The sequence below is a fragment of the Haplochromis burtoni genome, unplaced genomic scaffold (genome assembly GCF_018398535.1).
Source record: "Haplochromis burtoni strain Fernald_Lab_line unplaced genomic scaffold, NCSU_Asbu1 Contig_276, whole genome shotgun sequence".
Lineage (NCBI taxonomy): Eukaryota > Metazoa > Chordata > Actinopteri > Cichliformes > Cichlidae > Haplochromis > Haplochromis burtoni.
In genome coordinates, this window is record NW_024582637.1 from 774353 (window position 1) to 801316 (window position 26964).

Consider the following 26964-nt stretch of genomic DNA (forward strand, 5'->3'; position numbering starts at 1 on the left):
CAGAAAATAAGGCATGTGACAGAATAACAACTAACAAAGGGATAGACAGAGCTGTTAATACCATAGACTGTATTTAAAAGATGGACATCACCAGCGTGACATCACCCATTGGACTCAAGCATTGGCATTTTGGCCATGGTTATGGTTTGTTTTTGTTTTATAAACCAGCAGTGGCCATATTTGGAAAAGAAGGTGGTGTCATCAGCAAATCTGGGTAGCAAGCTGCATCCATGAACTGTACGACTGCGACACAGAGAAATGAATTAGTGATGAGACTAGCAAAAGACTCAAATTTGACTCACCAAAACTGGAGCAAAAAGTCTGTGCCATATTACTTGTCAGATAATTTAACTGAAATGCTTCAAAAGCACCAACAGCACAAATGTAGCAGAGAAGTCCAGTTCAGTGACTCCAGTTAACAGGGGTGAAGCCTAGCGGACACCAGAAGGTTTCAGCTGCCTGTGTCGTGACACTCCCATAGACCATGAAAGGATAATTTCCACACTCTTAAGCCAGTTGCCCAACTTGATGAATTATAAACAGATTAAGCCCAACCTAAAGAAGGAGAAAACTATCTATAGAGACAAAAACATCCTTTTGATGATTTAAAGATAAGCTTTTTCACATTGGATTTTTGACTTTGACTTCTTTGACTTGACTTTTTTCCACTTTAGCGCGTGCCTCGTGTGGCCACTAGAGGAACTGCACGCGGCACACCCACACTGGCTTCATTTTACATGCCCAGAGGCTGTAAATACTCAGAGTAGGGAAGAGAATTAAGTAGGGAAAAATATTAAATAAGCAAAATATCCCATTAAAAAAAGGCCTGTGGCGTAAATGATATCATTCTACTACTGTATAAAAAATGTGCAAGGAGGTGTACCAGTGATAATAAAGAGAAACTGGTGTTGTCTATAGGCTTGTAATTGCGCACTTGCATTACTCAGACTAATTGGATCAGACTAATATCAAAGAAGGAAAAGTAAATTAGACGCTGCAGAAACAGTGACTTACCTCTTAGTGTCATTGTTTGAAGAAATTCATTTAGAGCTATGTAAAATCAAAAATAAGCTGATTTAGAAATCAATGTTGTTTCCTTTTTGGGTTCTTATGTAAGCTCACTCCCTCATAATGTCCGTGTAGAGCCTGTTTGGGTTATTATCATAGTAGGAAAAGAATTTGCAGCACAGCTTGAACCTATTTAACAACCATAAGTGAATAATGTTGGACATCCTTCCCATCCAGTAATCAGCTTACCCCAAATCTCTTTTTTGTAGTTTTATTTTTCTGCAGGAGGGTTATGAAAATAATTTGTCACAGAGCTCAGATTTTTGTTACAGTGCAGCTAAAAGACTTCTTTAATACCTCTCAGTGTTATGTTGTGTTGTGGGGGGCAGGGTTGTGCCTTTTATGTGTTTCCGGTGGTGCTTTCATGTTTCATTTCAACGGTCTCAGCCTGCACTGTGGACATTATCTGTTGGATCATCTAATAGCCTGATTTAATAGCTGCTGTTCTGTCTGAGGTACATCTTTCATCTACTGCTGTCATACCAGTACCAGTGGCAATTCAGCAGCAGGATGACCCTCTCATCTCTGGGTTGTTGTTTTTTTGGGGGGTAGGGGCTCCTGCTACTACATGTCTTTCAGATGTGGTTTATCCGGTTGTTCAGTGATGACGCAGCGAATCCTACTTCCGGGCCTAAAGTAGTCTGCGTTTAATATGGCTTTTGTGTTGTTAACATGTTTAATGTTATGTATTTTCTTCTGTTTGATCTCAAAAAGCTCCTAAAACAGTCAGTGATCACTGTTGACCTCCCTCGGCTTTTATTACCACTAATCATTTATTTAAGATCAGTTTTTAAAACCAGGATGTAACTACAGCCCAGCCCATGCAGCAGTATATGAATGACTAACCTCGTATTATGGATGGATTATCTCAGTTGTTCTCCTGGCTGAAGTTTGGTCCTTTTACAGCATCCTGCCATGCGATTACATTTGTTCCTGACCACCGAGAACACTAACGTTAACTTTTATCGAGTGGGAAAAAGTTAGCTTGTTTATATTATGCTAACATAGCTGTGTCGCTAGCGGTCACGTAGCACATCATTATACACCAGCTAGCCCAACTTCAGTAACCCTACAAACGTCACTGCTGTTTAGTTTTCTGTCTTCATTTATGCTGGAAGTGATAGCAGAGCTGTACGTTTTAATTTGTTTCCAAAACCCCGCAGTCAGGACATGCTATATTGTATTTAGATTGAAGCTAGCGAGCTAACTCCCTGCTAACTTCTAACTCCGTTAAATGTCATAAATTCCGTTTTCATGGATGCCTGGATGTTAAACTCAATTGTTACACCTGGTAGAGCAGAACGCTGATCATTTTATTAAAGATGAAAGACTTTAGACAGTTTTTCAACTCTCAGTAATGCCATAGTGATCATTTGATATATGGACCTAGACCCAGACACGGCTAGTGACGTCAGACTGAACAACCGGATACAGAGAGTGAGAGTGCGTGGAAGATGGGAGAAAAAACTCAGCTTGCTCACTGGGGAGCAATTAAGTTCCAAAGCTCAAGCTAGTGTGATGAGCTGCCCAGGCAGAGGCTAAATTGCTGTTAGTGCAGAGGGAATGCAAAAGCTGTTTACTTGAATTTTTTTTAAAAATGTCATAATAAAGATAAAATGCTTTTGAACACTGTACCATTAAAATAAATTATCATCAGCAAATGTGAGCACCTCTATAAAATCAAAGGGCTTGGCAGTTTTATGAGGAACAACTGTTGGTTCTCATCTATTTCCAAACAATTTGAAGTCTATCATACTACAGTAAGAAATATTATTCACAAGTGGAAAATATTCAAAACAGACATCTTCCCAGGAGTGGCCTCTCAGCAGGTATTCCCCCAAAGTCAGGCTGTGTAATCAGAGAAACCCAAGAGCTACATCTCAGACTCTACAGGCACCAGTTAGCATGTTAAATACTTCCTGAAGCTAAAGTAAGATTGTCAGCAAGTTTCCTCCACATGCTGTTGGTAGTGGAAGTATTTTGAGCGCACATACACTGTTTTGTTGCCATACAGTTTTAAAGAAGCACAGTGTAATAAGCAGTCAGGCCAGCAGTATCACATAAAAGATTATCCTTGGACCCTAAGACTAGCTTTGCATGATTGACAGTTCAAAATAATGCTCACATGTCTTATGTTTACCGTTAATGCACCCTTCTCGGTTCATTCACTGTCCAAAAAGTTGTTCTCTGACTGACTCCTATTCTCAAAAAGAAGGTTAGATCAGCAGGTGGGTATTCTTTTTCAGCTTACAGCCAGAGTTAGGTGTCTACGATTTCCACATCAGGGATATGATGACACACGCACAGTAGAAAGAAAAATGCCTAAAAGTGAGCAGAGAGGAGGAGGCTGAAGTTAACAGGGGTTACGTCATTATTGGAGATGTTTAATACGAGCATTCGTGGTGTGATATTATTTATGTGACAGAAATAAAGGGGAAAACAAACACATTCTGCTCTAAATATTTCACTAGCAACTCTGTTTTAAAACTCAAATCTTACTGAAATTGGGCTGCTAATAACTTTTTAGAACCTCGTGCTGACTCATTCCCACAGACTCTCTCTCCCGTTCATTTGCTGAGATCCACAACACAAATGCCTTGGACGAAGTGTTGTTCAGCTGTGTCACTGCCAAGAGTCTCCTAATGCACTCAGTTGCCACAGATACAGGATGATTAGAGGCAATTTTCTGTATTAGCTGTTTTCACCATTAGGGACTGAATCCATGCATGTGATGCTCATTTTCATCACACTACATGATTTTTGTGATTGTAATTGCATTAAATAGTTCAGATAAAACTATTCACTTCACTAAAGAAGTTGAAATTCCAGTATTGAAAAAAGTGAGTAACAGGTTTCCCTTTTTCTAAAACTATGAGTACTTCTGCAACAGATGTTGGTTGTAATTGCAGAGGATTTAATTTAAGTGATGCTGCAGAGATTGTGACATAAGCTTCCACAAAAGTGTAGAGGTTTAAAGCTTTATTGCTTTCAGCTTTGGCATCGGAGACGACTTCGCTGAAATGGTGAAAGGGTAAAGGGCATGAAGTATATTTGGAGGCCTTTTAATATAGTCATGACATTCAGCATGTTGCCCTTAGAAAGATGTGAGGGATAATTAGCAAAAAATGTTCAGGGTGGGGAAAACTGAGCCTTTTAATGGCTGTGCTGGAGTAAAATCTTGTAAACCAGATTTTAACAGTGACAGAGAAAGTCCATAAAAAAGGGGTGGGGTGAGGGAAAGAGTGACAATGTTTAGTGGGGTGAAGATGGTAGAAAGACAACGATCATGATGCCGATGATTCGGCGCTGGCCCTCCCTCCCTCTGCTCATCTCGCTCTCTCGTGAGTTGCCATGCCAACCCCAGCCTTCCCCCTGAACCCATGTGAACAGAGCTACGGGATTAGTCCTGAAAGAGGACTCAAATGTCAACACAGCTCCAGGCGCTGCCACGTAGACCTGAAAGGGAACGGGGGGTGTCTTATTCTTTGCCACGGTCAAGTGACTGTGCAAGTGTGTCCACATGCCTTTAACTTGTGGGCCGCTTACTGGGTAAACTGGAAGATTATCTGATGGTTTGGCATATTTAATAGTGTATTGTGACCAGGGAAACAGTTTAGCAAATGGTCATTCATCAAATAAAAAACAAACAGGTCACATGACAGATGCTAGATCTCTACAGTGTAAATGCACTGAACGTACATACATGTAGACTATACAAATACACAGTATTAACTTATTAAAGTAACTTCTATGTTGTGGAGTACAGCTTAGAAACTTGAGCTTTAGAATGGTCATCTTGGTTTTCTCTTTCGATATGTAAAACTAAAACAGAACAGAGAACCAATCACATGGCAGTAGCTCAGTGCATTTAGCCATGTAGTCATCATAGTCGAGATGACCTGCTGAAATTCAGATTGACCATCACAAGAAAGGTGATTGAAAGAAGATTAATAAGGTTGATGGTCTGATGAGTCGCTATTCCTGCTGTGGCATCTGGATGGTAGGGGCAGAAAGTGGTATGAACAACGTGGAGACATGGATCCATCCTGCCTTGTATCAATGGTTCAGGCTAGTGGTGCTGTGAAGGTGTGGGGGATATATTTTCTCGGCACACTTTTGGCTTCCTTAGTATCAGCCAAGCGTTGTTTAATCACCACAGAGGATTGTTTCTGACCATGTCCATCCCTTTATGACCAAAGTGTGCCCATCATTTAATGGCTGCTCCCAGCAAGAAGACAAAGCTCGAATCACCTGAAAATGGTTGCTTAAATAAGACAATGAGTTGGACTCAAATGGCCTCCACAGTCCCCACATCTCAGTAGCATAGTGCACATTTGAGATGTAGCGAATCGGGAGATTCACATCATAAATGTCCAATCCACTAGCCAGGTATAAAAATAAATGGCCAGTGACGATATTTCAGCTAACACAAACTTAATTAACAAGGGGGATCCTCAGATGCCTGCTAATTATTTGCCAAGTAACATGCAAAAGAACAATTTCACACCAAATTTGGAGCCCAAATTTAAGGTGTTGAAGGTACTGTTAGTGCACTTAACTGCGCAACAAGCCACATTATTTGTCAGCTAACTGCTAGGCTGAATGAGAATGAATGATAAAAGCTACCCATAAGATAATATTTTGTGTTACCAAACACATTTCTGGGTGATGTCAAAATTGCATTAGTCATTGCCGATCAAAGTTGTGGTAATATTTAATGCAGCTGTAGGTAAAGTTACTCTTATGTGAAAGCTTTAGGTGCAGAGTATGCTGCCCATCCATCATAATCTGCCTGTGCGTCCATGTGACGTGTAAATAGCAAAGTATGTAAAACAACTTAACATGTGAGCTTTCTTTTTATATTTTTACTGTCCCGGCTGATTTAAAAATGCTAAAATAATATTTTCTGCTATTTAAAGTCAAATGAGTTTTGCTAACATAATAAAAAAAATAACATTAAACTTAAAATTTTGTGCCACTGAAGCATTTTCTGCTTTACATTTTGCCTGTCTCTCTGTGGGGTTTGATGATTTTGTTGTTATGATGGATTCACGTGTCCTGTGTTGTTATGCTTTTCTGACATACCTTATTAATCAGTGCGCCCTAATAATGGCATCGTGCTTTTGTACACACAGCTGCAGTGGAGGCGTGTGTCCTTCATGGGCTGAAGCGGCGAGCGGCAGGCTTTCTACGTAGCAACAAGATCGCGGCACTCTTCACCAAGGTGGGGAAAAGCTTTCCCCCAGCTGAGGAGCTGTGCAGGAAGGCCCAGGAGCTCGAGCAGATCATTGAGACAAAGTGCGAGACGCACACATCACAGCTCATATCACACATCACAGCAGACTTCAAAGCTTGCACCAAAGCCTGTTTGTTGTTCCAGCGAAAGCACTGAAAACAAATGACTGTCTCTCTGAAGGGCTGGGGTTTATTTTTATGATGAAAAGCTTCTAAATAATTCATGTTTATAGGCATTTTTATTCATGAGTTACTTATGCCACTGTATTTGTTTTATGCAGATGGGGTTTTGCTTCAGGAGTTTTAAAAACACGTCTACTTCCTAAAATTATAACTCTTTCCCTTCTGCAGACGAAGTCAAAGCTTGCAAAGTCAAGACAGCATTCGCAAGATGCCCCGACTGCCCAGCCTCAGCCCGCCTGTAGTCAAGAACCTGTGGATACGGACGGCTCTTTTTGAGAAGGTGCTAGACAAGATTGTCCTCTACCTGGTGGAGAACAGCAGGTAATTTGAGATGGGAAACAGCATCTTGTCCAAATGAGTTACAAGATTTCTGTCTTCCCGCATAATTCCCCTTTCATATTTGTCTTTCAGTAAATACTACGAAAAAGAGGCTGTTCTCATGGACCCTGTAGATGGACCCATCCTCGCATCTCTGTTGGGTAATTATACCAACAGTGGTGGTTTAATATCATTTACATGAAGATTTAAGATTATGACCTAGGGAAAAGTAGGCAGAACAAGGACGTTATGTTATCCCGCCCTTTCTTACAAGACCATTTCTTATATTTACTCATTGTCCAAGCAAGGAAACTGTTCTTTGCTCTTTATATTCTTTCAACTTGTCCTCATGACCAAATGCTAAACTGCTGAGACGTTAACCTGTTGACATCTGCTGTGCAGCAACACAGGCATAGTCCCGCAGTTGTTTCCCACCAGTGAACAGTGAAAATTGTTTTCACTGGAGGCAGAAGTGCTCCCTGTCTCTATCAATATGCTTGCATGCTTGTCCCCTTATCCCCAACCAAGAGAGTCCAAGTATCAATCCAAGGGGCCTTGAACTGAATAACAAGACAGGACAGCAGCAAAAAAAATGTTTCTGCCATTTTATTTTTGTTTTATTACTTTTTTTCAGTTGATTTTTGCTTGACAGGTCCGAGACAATATACACACTCTAGACAAGACGGCTTGTATTGAGGGATTGCAAGGAACTTCATACTTTCCAGTGATAGATTAATAAATAGATTAATAAATTCAGTTCAGTCTTTCCCAGCAACTTGAGTCTGTTAATCGTATCAACAGGATCAGCTTTCTGAGATTTCCTTACCTGGATGATTGGACATGCATGAAGTCACTCTTCTGTCTTTTATTTATTACACAACGTGTTTAATGATTGATTTTCATAGAGATTGTTGCTTAACAAAACTGTTCAACAGTTGGACCTTGTGCACTGGAATACACAAAGATGAAGACAGCTGACCACTTCTGGACAGACCCGTCTGCTGACGAGTTAGTACAACGACATCGTATCCACGGTGGCCTCTGCAGGCAGGATTCTCCTACTAAGAGGCCCGCGCTGTGTGTAAGTGTTATTTGTTGTTTGTTATTTGTTGAGTCTCTGTGGACTATGATGTTTACAGATGACATTGTGATCCATGGTGAGAGTAGGGTTCAGGTGGAAGAGAGCTTGGAAAGGTGGAGGTATGCTCTGGAGAGAAGAACAATGAATGTCAGTAGAGGCGTGTGTGAGTGAGACAGTGAAGGTGGATGAGTTTAAATATCCAGGGTCAACCATCCAAAGCAACTGACAATGGACCAGACAGGTGAAGAAGACAGTGGACAGAGGTGGAGTGGATGGAGACGAGTATCAGGAGTGATTTGTGACAAAAGTATGGTTTTCAGACGATAGCACTGACAAAGTCAGGGGGCTGAGCTGTAGGTGGTAGAGCTGAAGATGTTGAGATCCATCCTGGTCATGAGGACATCAGAGGGGTGAGCAGATTGAGCAGCTTAAAGACAAAGTTGAGACCAAGGCTGAGATGGTGTTTACATGTGCAGAGGAGGAATGGTGGACAAACAGAAGTTGAATATCAAGCTTCCAGGCAGGAGGAAAACAGAAGATTTATGGATGGAGTGAAGGAGGACATACAGAGGGATCATCTGACAGAGGAGGATGTTAGGGATAGGGGGAGATGGAGGCAGGTGAGCTGCTGTGGTGCCCCCTAAAGAAACCAGACAAAATATTGTCAGGGAGTTAGGCTGTTTATTGCGATGACTCAGATCAGTGAAATTCATAAATTTATTTGATTTTGGGAATAGTGGGTTTAAATGATCTCTATAATCAGTATTATGGATTATCTGTATGGCCTTTTTTTGCAGTATTGATAAGTATAGCTCCAGACCTCTGCACAGTAATTCAAACATGCTAAAACCAGTGGAGAGTAGAGAACATGGAGTGGTTTGTGGTCCAGTTCACTCAGTACTGAAATGCTTCTTGAGCCTTTGTTATGTATATGTCATGTATGAGATTTCCAGGTGTTTTTATCCTCTATTGTCAATCCAAGGAACATATTTTCATTAACTCTTTCCATTTCCACTCCATCTATAAGCGTCTGCACTTGTGTATTTCTTTTACAGCTCCCAAAGAACATAAATGTAAGTTTTACTTAGATTTCATGATCATTTGTTTCTGTCCAACTACATTTTCTGCTGCAAATTTCTGAAGTAAACATATCCAAAACAATAAAAGCTGTATTTTTCAGCAGATGTGAAAGCAGAGTTAGTTTCAGGCTTCTTTTGTTTTTTCTCTGCACATGTATAGTGTCCATTTATGCTGAGATATGAGCTGATATTAGCTTCGGCAGACTATCAGTTCCGTTCCCTTCTGAGATGCTGTTTATCTGTCTGGAGGCCTCGCTAAGATTGCTGCAATGAGTGGAGCTCAGTGTGTCCCAGGAGAAAGAACAGAGTGTATTGCAGACAATCACATTTATTTAGTTGCCAAGTTAAGAGCGAACCAGGTCAACTTGGCCTGTCCTGTACGCCGCAGTGCTTACGGATGCGTTTGTGTGCTCCAAGCAAAATCAGACTGGTTTTTGACATCGGCAACGACTGAAACTGCATTGGTGCACATGAATGAATAAATGTAAGTCATGAGTTTTTGATCTGATTTTATATATTTTGTGTGTGTGTGTGTGTGTGTGTGTGTGTGTGTGTGTGTGTGTGTGTGTGTGTGTGCGTGTCTAGATCCAGAAGCGGCACTCCAGCAGCAGCATGGATGAGCGCCCCTCCCCCTCACCATCAGCTCGTGAATATGTGGAGTCGCTGCATCAGAACAACAGGGCGACACTACTGTTTGGCAAGAACAACGTGCTCGTACAACCGGTAACCGTCTCTGTTCACTTCAGCATTTATATAGCTGTGAGATAAAATCTTTAAAACCTGACGTATATCCTGTTACATTGACGTCCTGGATAAAAGCTGCTCTACATATTATGTTGTCATCAAAGCGCTCTAGCAGATTTTTTTCTCACATCACTGTGATATAATGTGAATGCACACATCTTCCCTTCCTTCTTTTTTTTTGTCTTTTTCACACAAAACTAATAAATGCTTTGCTTTTATGTGTTATCAGGGTAAACCGTGGATAAAATTTGCATTATTTATTACATTTATTTATTATTACCTACAAACATAACCTCAGTTGAATCCCTGTGGCTCTTTCAGAGGGACGATATGGAGGCTATTCCAGGTTACCTGTCTCTGCACCAGACTGCTGAACTCATGACACTAAAGTGGACGCCCAATCAGCTCATGAACGGCTCTGTGGGAGACTTGGAGTATGAACGCAGGTGCAAATTTACCTATCTGTAAAAATCATTATGTAAAATGTTGGAAATACTTTTATAATACCAACTTCTATAGTAACACATGCTTTAATATGTCATTATAATTATTTTAACTATAGTAACTATTATAAAAAAACAATAATTTTGTATAGGTGTAGTTAAATAATTATAGATCTGTTTATAAAAACATATATATTAAAATAACATGAATCTGTGTATTAGACAGGCATATTTATTTATAGCATATATCTGTATTAGATTGTGAACAGATATATAAGATGAGCTGGGTAGGAATTAATACTCCTTTTCAAACAGGAAATGTTCAACATTTGGTTTGGTTTCTTTTCTCGTGTGAAGAGGATAACTTTCAATGACTTCATGTTTATTTGTTCTTTATGTGTATTAAAACTTGTTACTTATATATTTAAAAAAAAAAGATTTGATTGATTGATCTTAGCATGTAAATTGCCTCCACACAGACGTGTAAGCAGCACATTATTTCTTCTCCGCTGTGTTGTTTGTCTAACACTCGGCTGTTACTGAATAATGCAGTGTGTTTGTGCGCTGCTCAAGGGCTCACTGAATAAATGGTGCTGATCTGATGAGGCTGATATTCACACACCGGCATCCAGCAGATGGTTTATTGACTGAGACACTGTAAAAGACACCTGTCGAACTCGTAAATCATGTCATACCTGTGAGATGTTTTCTCTCTCCAAATGAATTGATTGTTCCAACTACTTTTTTCTGGCAGCTGTAAAATAATGGATTTACATAAATATTTACAATGGGTTTGTGTGTCGCTGTTATCTAGTATTGTGGTTAGACTAGTCTGGGTCACAGCATTTTGTCTCCATATTTTTCAGCGTTTACTGGGACTATGCCATGACAATCCCTCTAGAGGAGATAGTTTATTTGCATTGTCATCAGCAAGGTGGGTGAAATTGTATCACTACTGTAACTCTGGGTTTGCAGGTTATTACTGTTGATCTGTTACATCTGCTGTTTACCTTGTAGTGGACAGTGGGGGGACGGCAGTGCTGGTCAGTCAAGACGGGATCCAAAGACCTCCACTTCGCTTCCCTAAAGGAGGTCATTTGCTCCAGTTCCTCTCCTGCCTTGAGAATGGCCTCCTTCCCCACGGCCAGCTTGATCCTCCACTCTGGTTGCAGAGGGGAAAGGTCAGCACGGAGGGCTCTCCCACAGCACGCATCATTTATTCTAGTGTTCTTCCACACAAAAGAGCTAGGGTGTGCTTCAGTCTCCTCTGATCAATAAATCAATAAAGAAAAGACATCTGGATGTGAAAGAAATGGATGCACAGCCTCTTTAAAGCATTGTGTGGAGAGATACTGGTGAAGGAGTGTGGATTAGTGTCTGCTTAGACCTTGAATGGCTTTGTTAATGTTTCTTTAACTGAACTGAAGAAAGAGAACCACCCACGCATGTTCAGCCACTATTAATAGGCTTAATCATACAGACACTAAACAGGTTCATCTTCACAGGGGTGGCTTTTCTGGGCTTTAGCGGTTCAGCATATTTGTCATTGCCATTAGTTATTTTTCTTGTTGCAGGGAAAGGTGTTTCCTAAGCTACGAAAGAGGGTTCCTCAGGGATCTGGATCCTCAGACTCGGTCTCCGATAAGGAGGAGGACGAGGCCACGGACTATGTCTTCCGAATCCTCTTTCCAAACAGTCAGTCAGAGTTTGGTGAGTCACCAGACATAAGCAGGGCCCAGGGGCTTCTCCCTGCCTTTGCATTTTGATAAAAATGTTGCCGATTGTTTGTTACAGTGACTGTAACTCATCCTCCCCGTCTGACTTCATCCCTGTCCTTCCAACCGATTGGAAAGTGCCCTACCAAAACAGGGCCCCTGGTCGTACCCAGGCAGTCCTGCAGCTGTCCTGAAGAATCCCCCTCACTCACAGGAAGCAGCTGTAACACTGTCACACTTTGGCTCGTCTGTCCATCTGTCAGCTTTGCCTTGCTTTAATTCCTTGCGTCTAATATCCTCCTGCCCTGTCCTGTGCCTCAGGAAATGTTTATTGGTGTGCCGTGTCAATAAAGCCACAATGCTTCACACCTCTTTTACTGCACCACGACACAATAGCCTTTAATCAGGCGAACAGTGGACAACTAATCAAACATGGCAACCGAATTGAGAAAGGCGCTTGCTTAATTGAACTTCCTCCCTATATTAATGTAATCAAACACGATGGCTTCATTCCTCACGATTATCATAGTATCGTAAATGCTTCTGTTTGTGCGCCTTTTCTTTGCTCTTACAGGAATCGAGCATAAGCAGGTCACTAGTGATCAGCATAATTGTGTTTCAGCAAAAATATTGCAAAGTGCAAATATAACTGTTCTCGAAAGCCTCAGCAGTATGCTGCTCTAAAGGGATTATGATGGCGCGTGTTTGTGTGCGTGCTGCAGTGACTCCTCCAGATCTGATGGATCCGGGAGCTAAGATGTGGCATCCCACTCTCAGGAAGTCCTCGTGTTCCTCCTGCTCTCAGGGGAGCTTCTCTGAAGCGGCGACACCCAAGGGGTGCAACCATGAGAGGTGAGAGATAAAACACGCCCCAAGATAGACAGAGCTGTGTTACGACCGGGGAACTGTGAAGCTCCTGAAGGCTGCTGTGATTCACCTAACGCACCTGACAACCTCTGCAATACAGAGGAAACCGGGGATGGAAGCAAGATACAAGAACCCAGCAATTACCCAGAAGACAATTGTGTGACATTTACCTCAGTGAAATGAGAACGTGTTGGGAGAATTGGTGATAAGCTGTGCAGATAAAATGGTAGAGAGTTGTGGAAAGAAGACAGGCTGCTGGCTAATTTGTTCTATATGGCAGCATAACAGTTTATCATTTTATAAAAGGTCAGCCCCGACACAGTAATGAACTCTACATTAGATAGATGATTATCATATATTCGAGAGAATATGAATTACCTGCACTTAATAATTGGTCTAATGATAGTGTATAGCTGTCTGTGTTTTCTCTGCATACTAATGTGGGTTGTGTCTTTCTGCAGGACTCCTCTGAAGCTGCTATGTGACAACATGAAGTATCAGATCATCTCCAGGGCATTTTATGGCTGTATGTAAATGCTTAATGCTCCAGTCACTCTAGGGAAAAAGATGGTTGCATGACGATGTTGACTTCATTGTTTTCACATCATTTTGGGGCGAATTTTGTGTTCGGTATGTCTATACATTACACAACAGGTTTGGATCTTACAATTCTGAATTTCATGTCGCTTTTTTGCATCGCACTCGGTGCGTAATGACCTTCACTCATAAATCAGCAGAAATCACAAATTCATATGAGAAAACTACTCACTGAATCAGTCTACGATTGTTAGGACACAGCTTGCCTCCTACGCGGTGACCTGTGCAATCACTTTGCAATTAAAAGCTGCAAGCTCAACCTCTGGGCATCGCCGCAAGTCTTTGCAGCCGGTCACTAACAGCAAAGAAACTAAATGCGTTCACCGGTCAACCACTGATTGTTCCTCATCACAGCGAGGTTGCCGTCCTATTTTTACTCTACTGTGACTGAGCCGTAGTGTATACCCTGAAAAATCCCTTCACATTCAATTTGAAAACATATTTTATGGCGTGCTTTAGCTTCTTCAATAACAAACTGCATTGTCAACCAGGGCTGGCATACTGCCGTCACCTTTCTACAGTGCGTACGCACCTCTCAGCTCTCGTAAATCACACCATTGTGGCGCCCGACGTACCCTGTGCCGCCTCCGGAGGCCTCACCGCAGACGTGTGGCAGACTTTCCTCAAAGACTGCACAGTAAGCACCTCTGACATCCCCTTACTGCAACACAAACTTAATATTACCTTTTTTCTGTTCACACACACAAGCAGCATCCCCCATCACTCAGTCTTCATATTAATATCAATCCTCTCCTAAAAAGTGGTTCACACTATTAGTCTCTCGACAGTGTGCATGGCAGGCGACTAATGGCTCTGTAAATCTCAAACTTATTTTTAACATCTGTTATATTTGCTGGAGTCAAAGAGAGTCTGAATTAAAAATAAAAGAATAGTTTATTAGCCAAGCACTGCAAACTGGATTGTTCCTAATAAACCAGTTGACACTGAAGTAACTATTTCAGCACCAGCAGCCTGTAGCCTCTGTTGTTTTGAAGCAGTGATGAACTATTTACATATGCAGTTAATCAACTGCCTGTCTTGTTTCTTTAGGCCTACAAGGAGCAGGAGCTGCTGCGCCTGGTGTACTTTGGTGGTGTGGACCCATCACTGAGGAAAGAGGTGTGGCCTTTCCTGCTGGGTCATTACCAGTTTGGTATGTCAGAGGCTGAGAGAAAGGAGGTTTGTAGTTTCTATGCTTATGGTTTTGAACCAGAAGCCTTTTCCACCTAAACACTGATCCTTCATCCTTTACTTTTTCATGCAGGTGGATGATCAGGTCAGAGTGTGCTACCAGCAGACCATGGGGGAGTGGCTCAGCTGTGAGGAGATTGTCCGCCAGCGAGAGAAGGAGCAGCACGCTGCGGCTTTGGCGAAGTGCTCCTCAGGTGCAAGCATGGACAGTTACAGTCAGAAGATTAAGCATCACGATTCAACTGTGAGCAATGAGGTAAAACAGCAACGCGTACACATGCAGACTCAAAGGAAAAACACAGTAACCTTCGGTGTAGACCAGTGTATGTTGTGACCAAAACTAGTAATTCATCCAGGTACAATGACAGAGAAGATGGAGAATTAAACATTAATGCCAATTTTACACTTTGGAGCTTGAATTGTGCTTTTTTTATACTCTTTTTTCCCACACATGCCTTTTATTCTCCGATCACAGTCCTCCCAGAGCTCAGACAGGCAGAGTTTGGCTCGCCTGCAGAGTGATTCCAGCAGCAGCACACAGGTATCACAAACTCAGCAATATTTGGATGTCAAATTAGTCTTTTGGTCTTTTAAAGATGGTGAAGATAATGTTGCATTTCTATCATCCGTTTCTGTCGCTCTGTCCGTTTGATCTCAGCATTTTGAACCAAAACTCCTCACTGCTACCTTCTCTCCTGCTAGTTCTTTACATCCTCCCAACCCTTCCCCTGGAGTAGCCTGCTTCCCTTTGGCTTGTTCTTTCAGGTGTTTGAGTCTGTAGAGGAGGTGGACCAGATTGAGATGGAGCCCAAGAATGGAGAAACCAAACAGGTGCCTAAGCTGCCCAACGGAGCTCTGCAGAACGGGACAAGCTCTCCTGACTCTGGACATCCTTCCTCTCGCAACTTCTCCATCACCTCTGGCCTGTCGGACGGCTCCTTCAGCACAGAGGACAGCGCTGCACAAGATACAACCCCGAGACCTGCAGCTGTCCCTCAGGCATCACAGAGCTCTGTCAAGCCTGCAGGAGGAGAGAGCGAAGGTCAGTCATTGGAAAAGGACGGCCAGGTGCAAGGTGAAGTGAAGGACAAAAGGGTGGAGAAAGAGAAAGCCTCCGATGTGACCAAAACTTCAAAACATGCTGCAGAAACAGGTGATAAAATAGACACGAAAAAGACGAGTTTAAAGCCTGAAATGAAAGATAATATCGAGGAGTCACAAGCTGTTAAAGCAGCGGGGACAAAGCTTGAAGGTAAAAGCCTCGATAGGAACATTAAAGGTAACCAATCTTTAGAGACACTAGAAGCGGCAAAAGCATTGAAACCCGAAGAAGCGAATGTGGAAAAGATGGAGGAAGTGGACGAATCAAAGACGAGTAAAGAGGTTTTAGTGACAGGAGGGAAAGAGAAAATATTCAAAGGTCCCGGGGCTCCTGAAGTGGAAAATCTCACTCTCTCAGCAGACACCAGAGTGGTGAAAGCTAGAGAAGCCTACAGTGCCACTCAGCAAGATGAGCCTCACATCATGACTGAGTCAGATGAGTCTCCCTCAGCCATAGAAATGGAGGAGATCCCCAAAGCCAAAGTTTCCATGGTGCCTTGGAGCAGGAAAGGACATTGTGAAACCTCGTCTTCCTCTGAGAACTCGCCCCCTCACGTAGAGCTCAGGCAGAAGGAGGAACAAAGAAAGCTCAGTCCAGAGGGCACAGAGTCCAACCTGTCGGAGCCGGAGATGGAGAGCCTTTACCCTCCCTTTGACTCTCTGGCTGCATCTGAAAACACAAAGAACCAAGTGACCTCTCAAGTGTCAACTGGGAGTCCTTTCTCTGTATGACAATATGATATGAAATTAATTTACATTAAATAAACTCAAATGACCGTAACTATGTTTTAAACATAAGTATCATTTCATCTATTTCAGCAAGAACTTTTGGACCTGTATACACTGAATCTGCACCGCATTGAAAAGGACGTCCAGCGCTGTGATAGAAACTACTGGTACTTTACTCCTGCCAACCTGGAGAAACTACGCAACATCATGTGCAGGTAAAACACCGAGAGCAACACTCAAGGGTAATAAAAGGAAAATGGAAAGGAAACGTGAGTTTCTCGTCATTATTGGCTGTTAAGATTTGACAAAATCTTGAAAAAAGGGATGTCATTCATTAAGCATTTTACTCCTGAAGAGAGCTCTTACGGTGAAAAAGATATAGAAGAAGAGTGGAGGATTTGTCTCTGTTTAGGCTTAAATAAACTACATAAATGCTCTATAAACGTCATATATAACTGTGATCATATTTAAACACCGTGAAAAGATGAACACCAATAAGACAAAGCAGTGGGCAATTCTTTTTTTCAAGAGCTGAATAACTCTCTCAGATTCAATTGAGAGCTTCCTTTGTCAATTTTCCGACACAATAACACTACGAAGCCAGGAATACAAGTGATCACAACACTAAGATGTAACCCAAGGAAAGAAAATCCAACAGTGCAGCAGAAATGACTTTGATCTGAAATGTTTTTATAGACAGTTGAGCTAACAGGCTACACATTCTTTCTCTCTCCAGTTGCATTTTCTAGTTTTTATGTCTGCTTCTATTGTACATGCCTAACTTTTTTTTTCTTTCTTGTAACTAGTTGAAAATAAGAAAACACACAAAAAATACGTTTTCTTAAACAGCAGATTACATCTTTATTTCACTCACGATGAGCCACTCATCTACACCTTTCTAAGCCCTTCTTATACAAAATATATATATATATACAGTTTTAGCAGCCCTAATTACAAAGAATAACACGTTTTGGAGGAAGAACGTACAGTACTGTGCGAAAGTCTTGAGTCACACATCATTTCTTTATATTTTGCTCCAAAGAAGCCAGAACTTTTTTTTGAGCAACAGTTAAATATTTTTGTGTTTTGGGGGTTTTTTTCTATTTTTTTTATTTTTTCTTTACTCGTTAAGATCCTTAACACTAACCTAATATCAATCAATATATGCAGAGGAGGTCAGGAGAGAGGGAGAACAATGAGTGTCTACAGCCTTCTGTAAAACAAGGTAGAAGGGCTTTTCATAGTTGGGCCAGTGGTGCTGGAATTATGAAATTATGAAAAACTGATGGAATCATGAACACAGAAAAGTACCATCAGTTTGTAATTCACCAAGAAAATACCAACTGGAAAGTATTTGATTTGCAGTGGCTTCATTTTTCATCATGACAGTGATCCGAAGCATACTGAATATGAGCATACTGAAAACAGAATAAAAGGCAGCAAACATCCAAAGAAAAGCTTGAATGTCTTCTAAGAAGCCTGGAGAACTATTCCTGAAAACTACTTTAAAAATTACAACACAGGTTGCCTAAGAGAGTTCAGGCTATGCTGAAGAATAATGCTGTCCAGCGAGCTTGTAAGAACTGTGCAAACCCTGTTTTTACTCCATATGCTGTATTTCCACATTTCAATAAATCTCCGCCTTTTCCCCAATTTCCGAGAAAAATATATGATCAAGTCTTTTGCAGAGTAGTTGTCCTAAAAACGGTGATTATTATATGTTACAACTTGAGTGTGGAAACAGCTGTTGACATTAGTGCAGCTCAGAGAGAAAAGCAGCCAAGTGGAGTCAAGTTCACTTCTCTTGGTTGTATATTCACAGCTATATCTGGAGGCACCTTGACATCGGTTACGTGCAGGGAATGTGCGACCTGCTGGCTCCACTTCTAGTCATTCTGGATGATGGTGAGTCAACACACTGACTCACTATTTATTTTCCCTCCTCTTTGACACTTGGTGTATTTTTACAGTATTTGATGTAACAGCAGAGAAGAGTTTGCCCACTCGATTTTTCACTCCCGCTTCCTCTCTCTGTCCTGTCAGAGGCCATGGCTTTCAGCTGTTTCACTGAACTCATGAAGAGAATGAATCAAAACTTTCCACACGGAGGAGCTATGGACACTCACTTTGCAAACATGCGCTCACTAATCCAGGTCACACAGCATCTACAAACCCCCATTTCTTCTTCACGTTTTTCTCACACAATTGCTGTCTTAATTTTATTTATAATTACTTAATTTACTGTGACCGTCTCTCGGTATAGATCCTGGATTGTGAGCTGTTTGAGCTAATGCACCAGAATGGAGACTACACCCACTTCTATTTCTGCTACCGCTGGTTTCTCCTAGACTTCAAGCGAGGTAAAGTGACAGCATAGCCTGACACAGTTTGCACCAATTAGAGAAGATTCCTCTCTTTAAGCCTTGCTTGTGGATAAAATGCCAAACAATCTGCCAGCTTGTTAGCAGCAGATTCAGCTGGAGGAGATTTTGCATGAATGATCGTTAAATGTTCTGGATTTACGATTCACAGTACTTTAGAATGAGGGTTTGCCCTAGTTTAGCCGTACTTTCTATTATCGTATTTGCTGTATCTGCATCGTCTCCTCTATCCCCTGAAAGTTCCACGAACTCACCTCCCACCCAAACCTCCGAACGCCGCTGCAGTTCAGCTTTTGTTTGGGCGCTTTGTCTTGCAGAGCTGGTCTATGATGACGTGTTTGCAGTCTGGGAAACCATCTGGGCAGCAAAGCATGTCTCTTCCAGTCACTTTGTCCTCTTCATTGCACTGGCGCTGGTGGAGGTGTACAGGGACATCATCCTGGAGAATAACATGGACTTCACTGACATCATTAAGTTCTTCAACGGTAAAGCCTTGAAGCTGAAGTTCACATATACATTACTGTGCAAGACTATTTGGCACAATAAAACAAGAACAAGTTTCAAAACCAACATTAATCTAGTAACTATCTGGTTTAATGAGGTTTTATATTAACATTATGCTACTCTGATTACATTACTCTGTTTTGCCTTGTTCTAATACTGCAGATAGATTATTTTTTTTATCCTCCAGACAGTGAAACTTCCATATCTGTCAGTGTAAAGACATTAAATTAAACATTTAATCCCTGAGATGTCTTAATATATGAAAAAGAACTCCAATTTCAACATTTAGTGTTTCTACATGATAAATGTGTAAAATTACAGAAAAGCCTCCAGTAGCTTATTTCCCAGCCTGTCCTATAATTATGAAATATAAAGTTTTTATTGTCATCAGCCCGTCGGGCACGCAGTCATTGCAGTCTGGACATCCAACTCTCTGAACTCAATAACTCGAAGCATCGTAGGATTTTCAAATCGGTGCCATACCTTGCATTTCATGAAAATCAAGGAGTAGAAAATTTATGCCTTCCTTCACATTTTCCAGAACCGTCCAGTCGACCAAATTTAAGTCTTTGCTGGGCCAATTCTGGCCCTCTAGCCTTATGTTTGATATTTTACTTATTAAAGTTAATCTATTTGTTATTGTATTACTATTCAGCAGATTAATTTTAGCTCTGTATCTTAAAGACACTGAAGAAGCAGCTACATTATAGAGATCACCATTTTAACAGTCTGACTCATACAATAGATTAGATGTTGTAATATTGCAGCCTCTCCAATCCAGTTTTCAAAAACCTGTTTGTCTCATGCTGAAGTCTCGTGTCTTATGTTTTAACAGGAGAGTTTCTTGTGAGACTCAACCTTTTCACCCCTCCAGGTCCCTGTATCAGGACCAGGCAGTATTTGAAACCACGCATCATTTTTCGAGGGTTGCCAAGCGTGATATTCAGTGAATGAGCCTCAGATTGCTGCTTTGACTAAAATAGCTGTAGCATGTTTTTGCTCCATTTCTGTGGAGCAGAACATTCAGGCAGGCGATGAACTTACACTCAGCCCAAAATCCCAGTGACAGCAGCTGATTCCAGTGCCAGCACACATCAACTGATGCCACAGCTGATATCTCCTTTTACACATTCAAATGGCAAATCAAATATAGGCACTGTTATTGAGATTGTTGCACACTGCCTACAGTTACTGTTGCAGCCCTCCTCTACCTGAGATTGTCTTTTACATATTATGTTTGACTTAATCAGTGCTTTGTCCTTGATGCCTGCTCTGTTCTGTGCCTGCTGGGCTTTCACTGCCCTCAGACTGTCCATGTACATTCATGCAAGGGCAGTAAGTCCCACAACAGAGCAACACTGCTCAATATAAACTTCTGCAGCTAAAACAGTGAATCTTGAGACTGGATTGCTCCCTCTTGAGGTTTAAAACATTATTTACTGACAGTAAATAATTTACAACTCCTACTCTGGCTCACTAAAGATTCATATTGTATTTCAAAACGCTCCCACAGATTTGTCTTATCCACAGAGAGCAAGGCTGGCATCGTGCCCTCGTAGTTTTGTAGGTGTTGCTGACATATTTTCAGGTGAAAATTTAATTTAAAAAAAAATATATATATATAGCCAGGGTTAAGGAGGAGTGAGGCTCATTTTCAGGTACAAATAGCTTTAGACTGAATTATGAGCAGCTGAATACAATTATGTAAATGAGTCAGAGATATTATTTGCTTGCCAGCATGAACTTACAATGTCATGTCCACAAAAACTTTTAATTAGAGCATGAAATGCAGAGTGAGTTATGGATGACTGCGAGTGTAAAGTCTGTGTAAACAGTTTTCTGAGCATGTTTTCAAAAAGTTACAATATCACGGATACGGACAGTTACAGAGACGATCTGTGCAATCTTGCATAGGTAAAAATGTTCAAGCTGTTGTTTGTTTGTGCCTTTCAGAAATGGCGGAGCGTCACAACATCAAGCAGATTTTGACCCTGGCCAGAGATCTTGTGTGCAAGGTGCAGATGCTGATAGAGAACAAGTGATTGTGCTGTTTGTCTTCTTTTCCTTCCGAGCAAAGTGTGACCGGCTGTAGCAGCACAAGAGAAGAACGCACGCTCTCACACATACATGAAGCCTTTACAATCATTTTGCTGCTATGAGCCTTACTGACTATATCCTTATATGTTATTCGATGTTGTTTGTGTTGTCAGCAGGTGTGTGAGAATATTACGCTTAACATTTGTCAGTACGTTGAAGTGAAAACAAATGTAAAGCTGTTTAATTTCCAAATATTTCTTTTTTTTCTCAGAAATCCCTCAAGTGTCAACTTTAGTCCGAGTGCACTTAATATTTTCAGATAAAGATGGTTTTAGCTGCACACTTCAAACCAAAAAGCAGAACTGAATTCAACCAGAGACTATATTTATGGGAAAAATACATTGTGATAATAGTTTATATTGATTATTTTTCATCTACAAGATAGAGCTCTTAAAGAGATACAGTTATCCTCTTATTCTAACGAAGGAAAGAATGTCTGCAGACTTTTAATATGCTTTACACCCTAAAGCAAAAGTAATTTTTACAGACTGATTCAGGACACTGGCTTGGAGCCCAAAATGTAACCCAGTCCAGTTATGTTTCACACAGTGTTCAGGATAATTCAGCTTTTAACACCACGTTATTGGTTTAGCCAACGGTGTTTCCAGTGTTCTTGAACTGCCTCGTCTGCCAAATAGTATGTCTTTATTTGTTATGTGTGTTAACTGTGGTGTACCGGGAGAAGAAAACGTGTTTGAATTATTGGAAATAAATTATCTTGTAAAATCATAATCTGACATTTATGTTACCGATTGATGTCTTAGCGGAGATTCGTGTAATGAAAACAAGCTTGGATTGATTAACTTCTTTTTTTTTTTCTTTTCATTATCCAGTGAACCAAGTGTGAACTTTATAAATTGTGATTACTCATCTTGATTTTTTTTCCTTGTGTTGTCCTGTATTGTCCGGTGCCTGTTTTAAATGTTAATTTTAGCTGAAAAGCGGAGATCATATGATTATTCAGTGTGAGGATGGTTTAAGCAGAGAGCTGAGAATGAAAGTTACCGTATGGCAGATTTTTAAAAGTACATTTTTTGTTTTTTTGGCAGATTTGACAGACGTATACTCATCATTTAAAGCCTAAAACTTTCAAGTGTTGTTTCAAGGGTGTGGTGGGATGAGCTGCATTTAATCTTGGTGTTTCTTTGTGAATGCTAAATGCTGTCAAAAAGCCTGTTTTAATTTATTGTAACATTTATGCCAAAGTATTTATTCATTCATTCATTCATTTCTTTCTTTCGGATGCTGCTTTGTTTGTAAATCGGATATTTTTATTTTGTGGCCAGTTCTAAATGTGTATTGTAAAACAATCAAATTCTATACTTAGGTCATATATACAATATATTAAATGGTATATGTTCTAATAATAAAAAATAAAATGGAATCATTATTTTTCCATAATTGTAATGTGCATTTTACTAAATATAATCAAAGTGAAGGGGGCTGATTAGGCAGAAATACCAACAGGGCTCTGTTCATTAGTAAGAAAACAAAAATCAAGATTCAGGAAGTCATGTGAAAAAGAAATTACCCTTTAAATAGGTTTTATGTATCAGGACTTAATAAAAAAAAAAAACTAAATGCACCCAGAAGACTTCTGGAGGTTTCTTCAACTCCTCCAAACAAGTGATAGATGTTCAGTCCTTTTGTTACATTGCACAGTTGCATTGAATTTGCTGGGACGATGACTCTTGGTGAAGACAACAACTTTCTTACTATAGAATGACTGACTTCAAACTGTGTTCAACCTGCTTTATAACCCTTCCCAGACTGATTTAACTGATTTCCCAGATCAACATTTGCTGCTTGGTATTATGTTAACACACTTAAATGCTCCAAACTGCCAAAGCTTCTTCTTTTACAGAGGTGCTCACACTTTCCGATTTGCATTTGATTGGCTAATAATGAATCAGTGTGTAATATGTCATCTTGTGACCTAGATAACTTTAGAACTTATTAAGGATTCAATTAAGTTTTCATTACTCCCTGATACTAAAACCCTTAAAAATTAAAGAAAGTGTACTTTCACTTCACATGAAAGTTTTTACAAATGAAAGAGCTCTTTTTTTCCCTGAGGGTGTGACATTTGTGGTGGTGATTAAATTGTGACTTATTTTGTCAAGAGACTCTATACAGATTTTAAAGTCAAGAATTTCACCTTAGTGGAAATCAGCTTCATTGCATTCATTTTTTAAAGCGAGCTTCTCAGCGCGTTTGCCCCCTTACAGAATAAAGAAGCCGCTATTATGTCAGCAGGGTCGGTATGTATTTTGAGTAGTTTGAAAACTGGAAACAAAAATTGACGCCCGAACAGGGACTTGAACCCTGGACCCTCAGATTAAAAGTCTGATGCTCTACCGACTGAGCTATCCGGGCGCTCGATGCGAAGACACACGGCTGTCGCAAGCTAACTCAAAATTATACTGAGGTCTAATACGTTTTTGTATTTTAAAATTGTTATAATTTAAGCCTTGCATCTATTAAGCTGTGTTATACGTGTAACAGGCTTAAAACCCTCATTCCTTATAAACTAAAGAAAATAAGTCTGGCGGTGCCAACAAGGAAGTACGTTCAGATTTCAAACTCTCGCTTCCTCTCGTTTTTCCTGCTAGCTACAGCAGGTCCTTGGCTAGCTATAGCATGTGAAGCTAGGTTAGCCTGGAGCTTACCTTCCTAGTGAAAGTAGACTAGAAGTGAAATGCTTAATTTTTCTACTACATCTTAGACATAGCTGACTGGCAGCTAGCTGTGTTGAAAATGTCCGTGTTTAGCCTCGCTGCTTCGCGTACATTCCGTGGCGTGTCGGTAAAAATCCCTCGGATGTTATTTAGCCTGCTACCCGATGATGGATACTCAATAACAATCCTAAACAGCAAGAGAATCAGCTGGCCGCAGAGCCACAGCGCAAATACAACGCGTCTGCTCAGCTCTCAACCACTTAACCAGAAGGTACAGTACATGTGTCACAAGTAAAAGTCCTGATTAAGTGCAACGAGCATTAAAACGTGGCTGAAGTGAAGTGTTAGAGAAGGGCTCTGGGTTAGCCCCTCAAATTGAGACATGCCGATTAAAACTTAAGCGTGGTTTTTGACGATATATCTGATAATTTCAACATTTATGAGCGAAGTCTGCAGGAAAGCTACCGCTGTTTGGTGGCGCAGTCAATATGAGAGGTCAGAGGTCACAAAGTTTGAAAGTTGCACAGTATTTTAAGCTCTTTAGATCCAGAGATCTTTTCTTTGCAATGTGATTTTAATTTCTCCTAGCTATTTGGGATTAGTTGGACCTGATAACTATAAACTAAAATTCCTGTTGGACCAGAAAGTTGTTAGTTACAGTTTGTTTGTATTTTATCCCCTCACATGGGGATAATGAGCATATTTTGTAGTATAACACAATAAAGCCAACATTGCTTGACAAAGTATAAAACACCACTAATCAAAATGAACTGTCTTCTTCTTTCTGCTGCTCCCTTTAGGCAGTTCATCTCCCTCCATCTCACCTTATCCTTCGCATCCTCCTCTATCACACCAAACCTCTGTATGTTCTCTTTCAGTGTATATGTGAACCTTCTCTGTAGTCTTACCCTTTGTGTCCTGTGTCCAGTTTATCCACTATCTCTTCTCTGTACATGTCCAAACCATCTCAGCATTGCATCTCTGACTTGGTCTCCAAACTGCTCAACCTCAGCTGTTCTCATTTCTAATCCTGCCCATCCTGGTCCAAACATAATCTTAACATCATCTACTCTGCTACCTCCAGCTTGAGTTCCTGACTTTTTGTCAGTGCCAACGTCTACAAACCATACATCACAACAGCTTCCCTTTCACTCTTGCTGCTGTCCTGTCACAAATTACCCCTGACACTCGTCTCCACCCACTTCACCCGGCCTGCACTCTCTTCTTCACCTGCCACTTGTGCACTGTCCGTTGTTTTGGTTGACCCCAGGTGTTTAAACACATCTACCTTCACTACCTCTGCTTCTTGCAGCTTCACCGGTCCACCTGTCTCCCTCTCATTTACACACAGAAAATTCTAAATGTAGTGTCTTCATATGAGGAGGGTCACAGGGTCTGCCTTGCCTTTTCATACTAAAAGTAACTAATAACTAGAGATGTCAACATAAATATTAAAAATGTAACATTTACCCCTGAAAGTGGGGGTATAAAGTACAGTTATCTCAGAAACTACTTTACTACAGAATTTGAGTAAATATACTTAGTTTTTGCTACCCTCACTATATCCAATATAGCAGCATCTTCTATTGATCAGTGGCTCAATCTTGTTACCAGGTTGTCTCTTCTACAGATACCAAAGGTGGCAACATGGGAACCAGTACCAGAGGACCAGCTTCCTCCGGTAATCCCCTTAACACAGCACAGCATAGTACAGTCATGACTGAATGTCTGGAAATCACAGTAGATGTTAGATATTTAGCTGACAGATTTCAGTCATTCATCTTTAGGCCATTACTGGCCATTGAACACCTTCCTAATGTCAGTTTAGTTGATAGTGGGCAGATCCCACAATTTTTTTTTCCAGTGAGTTATTTGTTGCCATGAAGCTTTAGGGTTTTGTATGACATCAAAACAATGTCATACAAAATTAGCTTGGATATGATAAAGCTGTGTAGCAGTGACAGACAGCTAAACTCTTCAAAGAGGAAAATAACTTGATGAAAAAAATTTGGTCATTATAAAGTTGGCTGAGAATAAATGATTGAGGACTTTATTCAATGATTATGTAGAGTACTGGGCTTATTTTAGTGATGGTTGAAGTAAGCTGTCACCCATACATTTCTAAGCAATACACCATTTATCTAACAGCCTGCCCATATCCCTGCTGACCTGGTGGACAAACTGGAGCGACTGGCTTTGGTCGATTTTCGCACCAAACAGGGACTGGCCTGTTTGGAAAAAGCCATACGGTTTGCAGACCAGCTTCATGTCGTTGACACAACAGGGGTTGAACCGATGGATTCAGTTTTGGAGGACAGGTATGGCTGGGGTTGATGTCAGGTATGCACCTGTCAATAAATTAATGGCTGTGTTCACTTGCACGTATTAGCTTCAATGCTGATTAAAGACTGGGTTTTATCCCTGCACAATCAGGGTTTTGTACCTGAGGGAGGATGCTGTGATGGAGGGTGACTGTGCTGAAAAACTGCTTCAGCTCTCAAAAAGCACAGTTGAAGAATATTTTGTGGCACCACCAGGTAATAAAAACCCAAATTTCTTGTGGTTCTGTCAATTAGTGTTGATTTAAAAATGGTATGACTGGATTAATGAGTAGAGAAATTAATAAAATTACCCAATATGTTATGTTATTCATTGTGTACTTGCAGGGGTCTTTAACTATTGCTTGTTTTCTTACCACAGGAAATATTCCTCTACCTAAGAGGGAGGAGAGGACTGCCATGCTGAAAAACTCAGAGTTTTGATGTGTATGCATCTATAGCCTTGATATTTATTACGTTTTTTGAAGACGGAAAGTGTCGTTTAAGAGCTGCTGTATGTGTCTGATCTGCCAATTGAGGCCAGCTTGCCTTCATAGCTACAGTCATAAACACGGTGTGATGTGTGTGTTTTCACATTTTTTCTGCAACAGGAAAATAAAAAAACTTGTACAAGT

At 40.7% G+C, this 26964-nt stretch overlaps 2 protein-coding genes and 1 non-coding gene across 4 annotated transcripts in view; 2 read left to right on the forward strand and 1 right to left on the reverse strand.

Moving 5' to 3' along the window:
- sgsm1a (small G protein signaling modulator 1a) overlaps nt 1-22717 on the forward strand; it is a 35967-nt gene extending 13250 nt beyond the window's left edge. Inside the window, exons 4-25 of one of the 2 annotated variants that reach the window (XM_042227680.1) lie at nt 6204-6366; nt 6655-6807; nt 6898-6965; nt 7740-7885; nt 9550-9687; nt 10030-10154; nt 11018-11085; nt 11169-11332; nt 11726-11861; nt 12589-12718; nt 13195-13259; nt 13822-13967; nt 14381-14509; nt 14595-14777; nt 14997-15062; nt 15224-16348; nt 16442-16566; nt 18174-18256; nt 18395-18504; nt 18615-18711; nt 19050-19217; nt 21190-22717. In XM_042227680.1, coding sequence (XP_042083614.1) covers nt 6204-6366; nt 6655-6807; nt 6898-6965; nt 7740-7885; nt 9550-9687; nt 10030-10154; nt 11018-11085; nt 11169-11332; nt 11726-11861; nt 12589-12718; nt 13195-13259; nt 13822-13967; nt 14381-14509; nt 14595-14777; nt 14997-15062; nt 15224-16348; nt 16442-16566; nt 18174-18256; nt 18395-18504; nt 18615-18711; nt 19050-19217; nt 21190-21278 — 3677 coding nt within the window. In that variant the 3' untranslated portion in view covers nt 21279-22717. The remainder of the gene's footprint in view (nt 1-6203; nt 6367-6654; nt 6808-6897; nt 6966-7739; nt 7886-9549; nt 9688-10029; nt 10155-11017; nt 11086-11168; nt 11333-11725; nt 11862-12588; nt 12719-13194; nt 13260-13821; nt 13968-14380; nt 14510-14594; nt 14778-14996; nt 15063-15223; nt 16349-16441; nt 16567-18173; nt 18257-18394; nt 18505-18614; nt 18712-19049; nt 19218-21189) is intronic. The other variant, XM_005940195.3, reaches the window with a different exon arrangement.
- A 919-nt stretch (nt 22718-23636) lies between these two features.
- trnak-uuu lies at nt 23637-23709 on the reverse strand. Its single transcript has one exon. It is a non-coding gene; the product is annotated as a tRNA-Lys (tRNA).
- Nucleotides 23710-23737: 28 nt separating this feature from the next.
- gatc (glutamyl-tRNA amidotransferase subunit C) lies at nt 23738-26964 on the forward strand. The gene is made up of 5 exons (XM_005940196.3): nt 23738-24282; nt 25642-25692; nt 26160-26329; nt 26445-26548; nt 26712-26964. Exons 1-5 carry the CDS (start codon nt 24091-24093, stop codon nt 26771-26773), a joined length of 579 nt encoding a protein of 192 aa, XP_005940258.1. The 5' UTR covers nt 23738-24090; the 3' UTR covers nt 26774-26964.

Bases quoted from the DNA above. Each gene is read 5' to 3' on its own strand.
- gatc (XM_005940196.3), top strand. From the start codon at position 24,091: ATGTCCGTGTTTAGCCTCGCTGCTTCGCGTACATTCCGTGGCGTGTCG. The intron at 25,693-26,159 runs GTAATCCCCTTA...TTTATCTAACAG, and splicing joins CAGAGGACCAGCTTCCTCCG to CCTGCCCATATCCCTGCTGA. The intron at 26,549-26,711 runs GTAATAAAAACC...TTCTTACCACAG, and splicing joins ATATTTTGTGGCACCACCAG to GAAATATTCCTCTACCTAAG.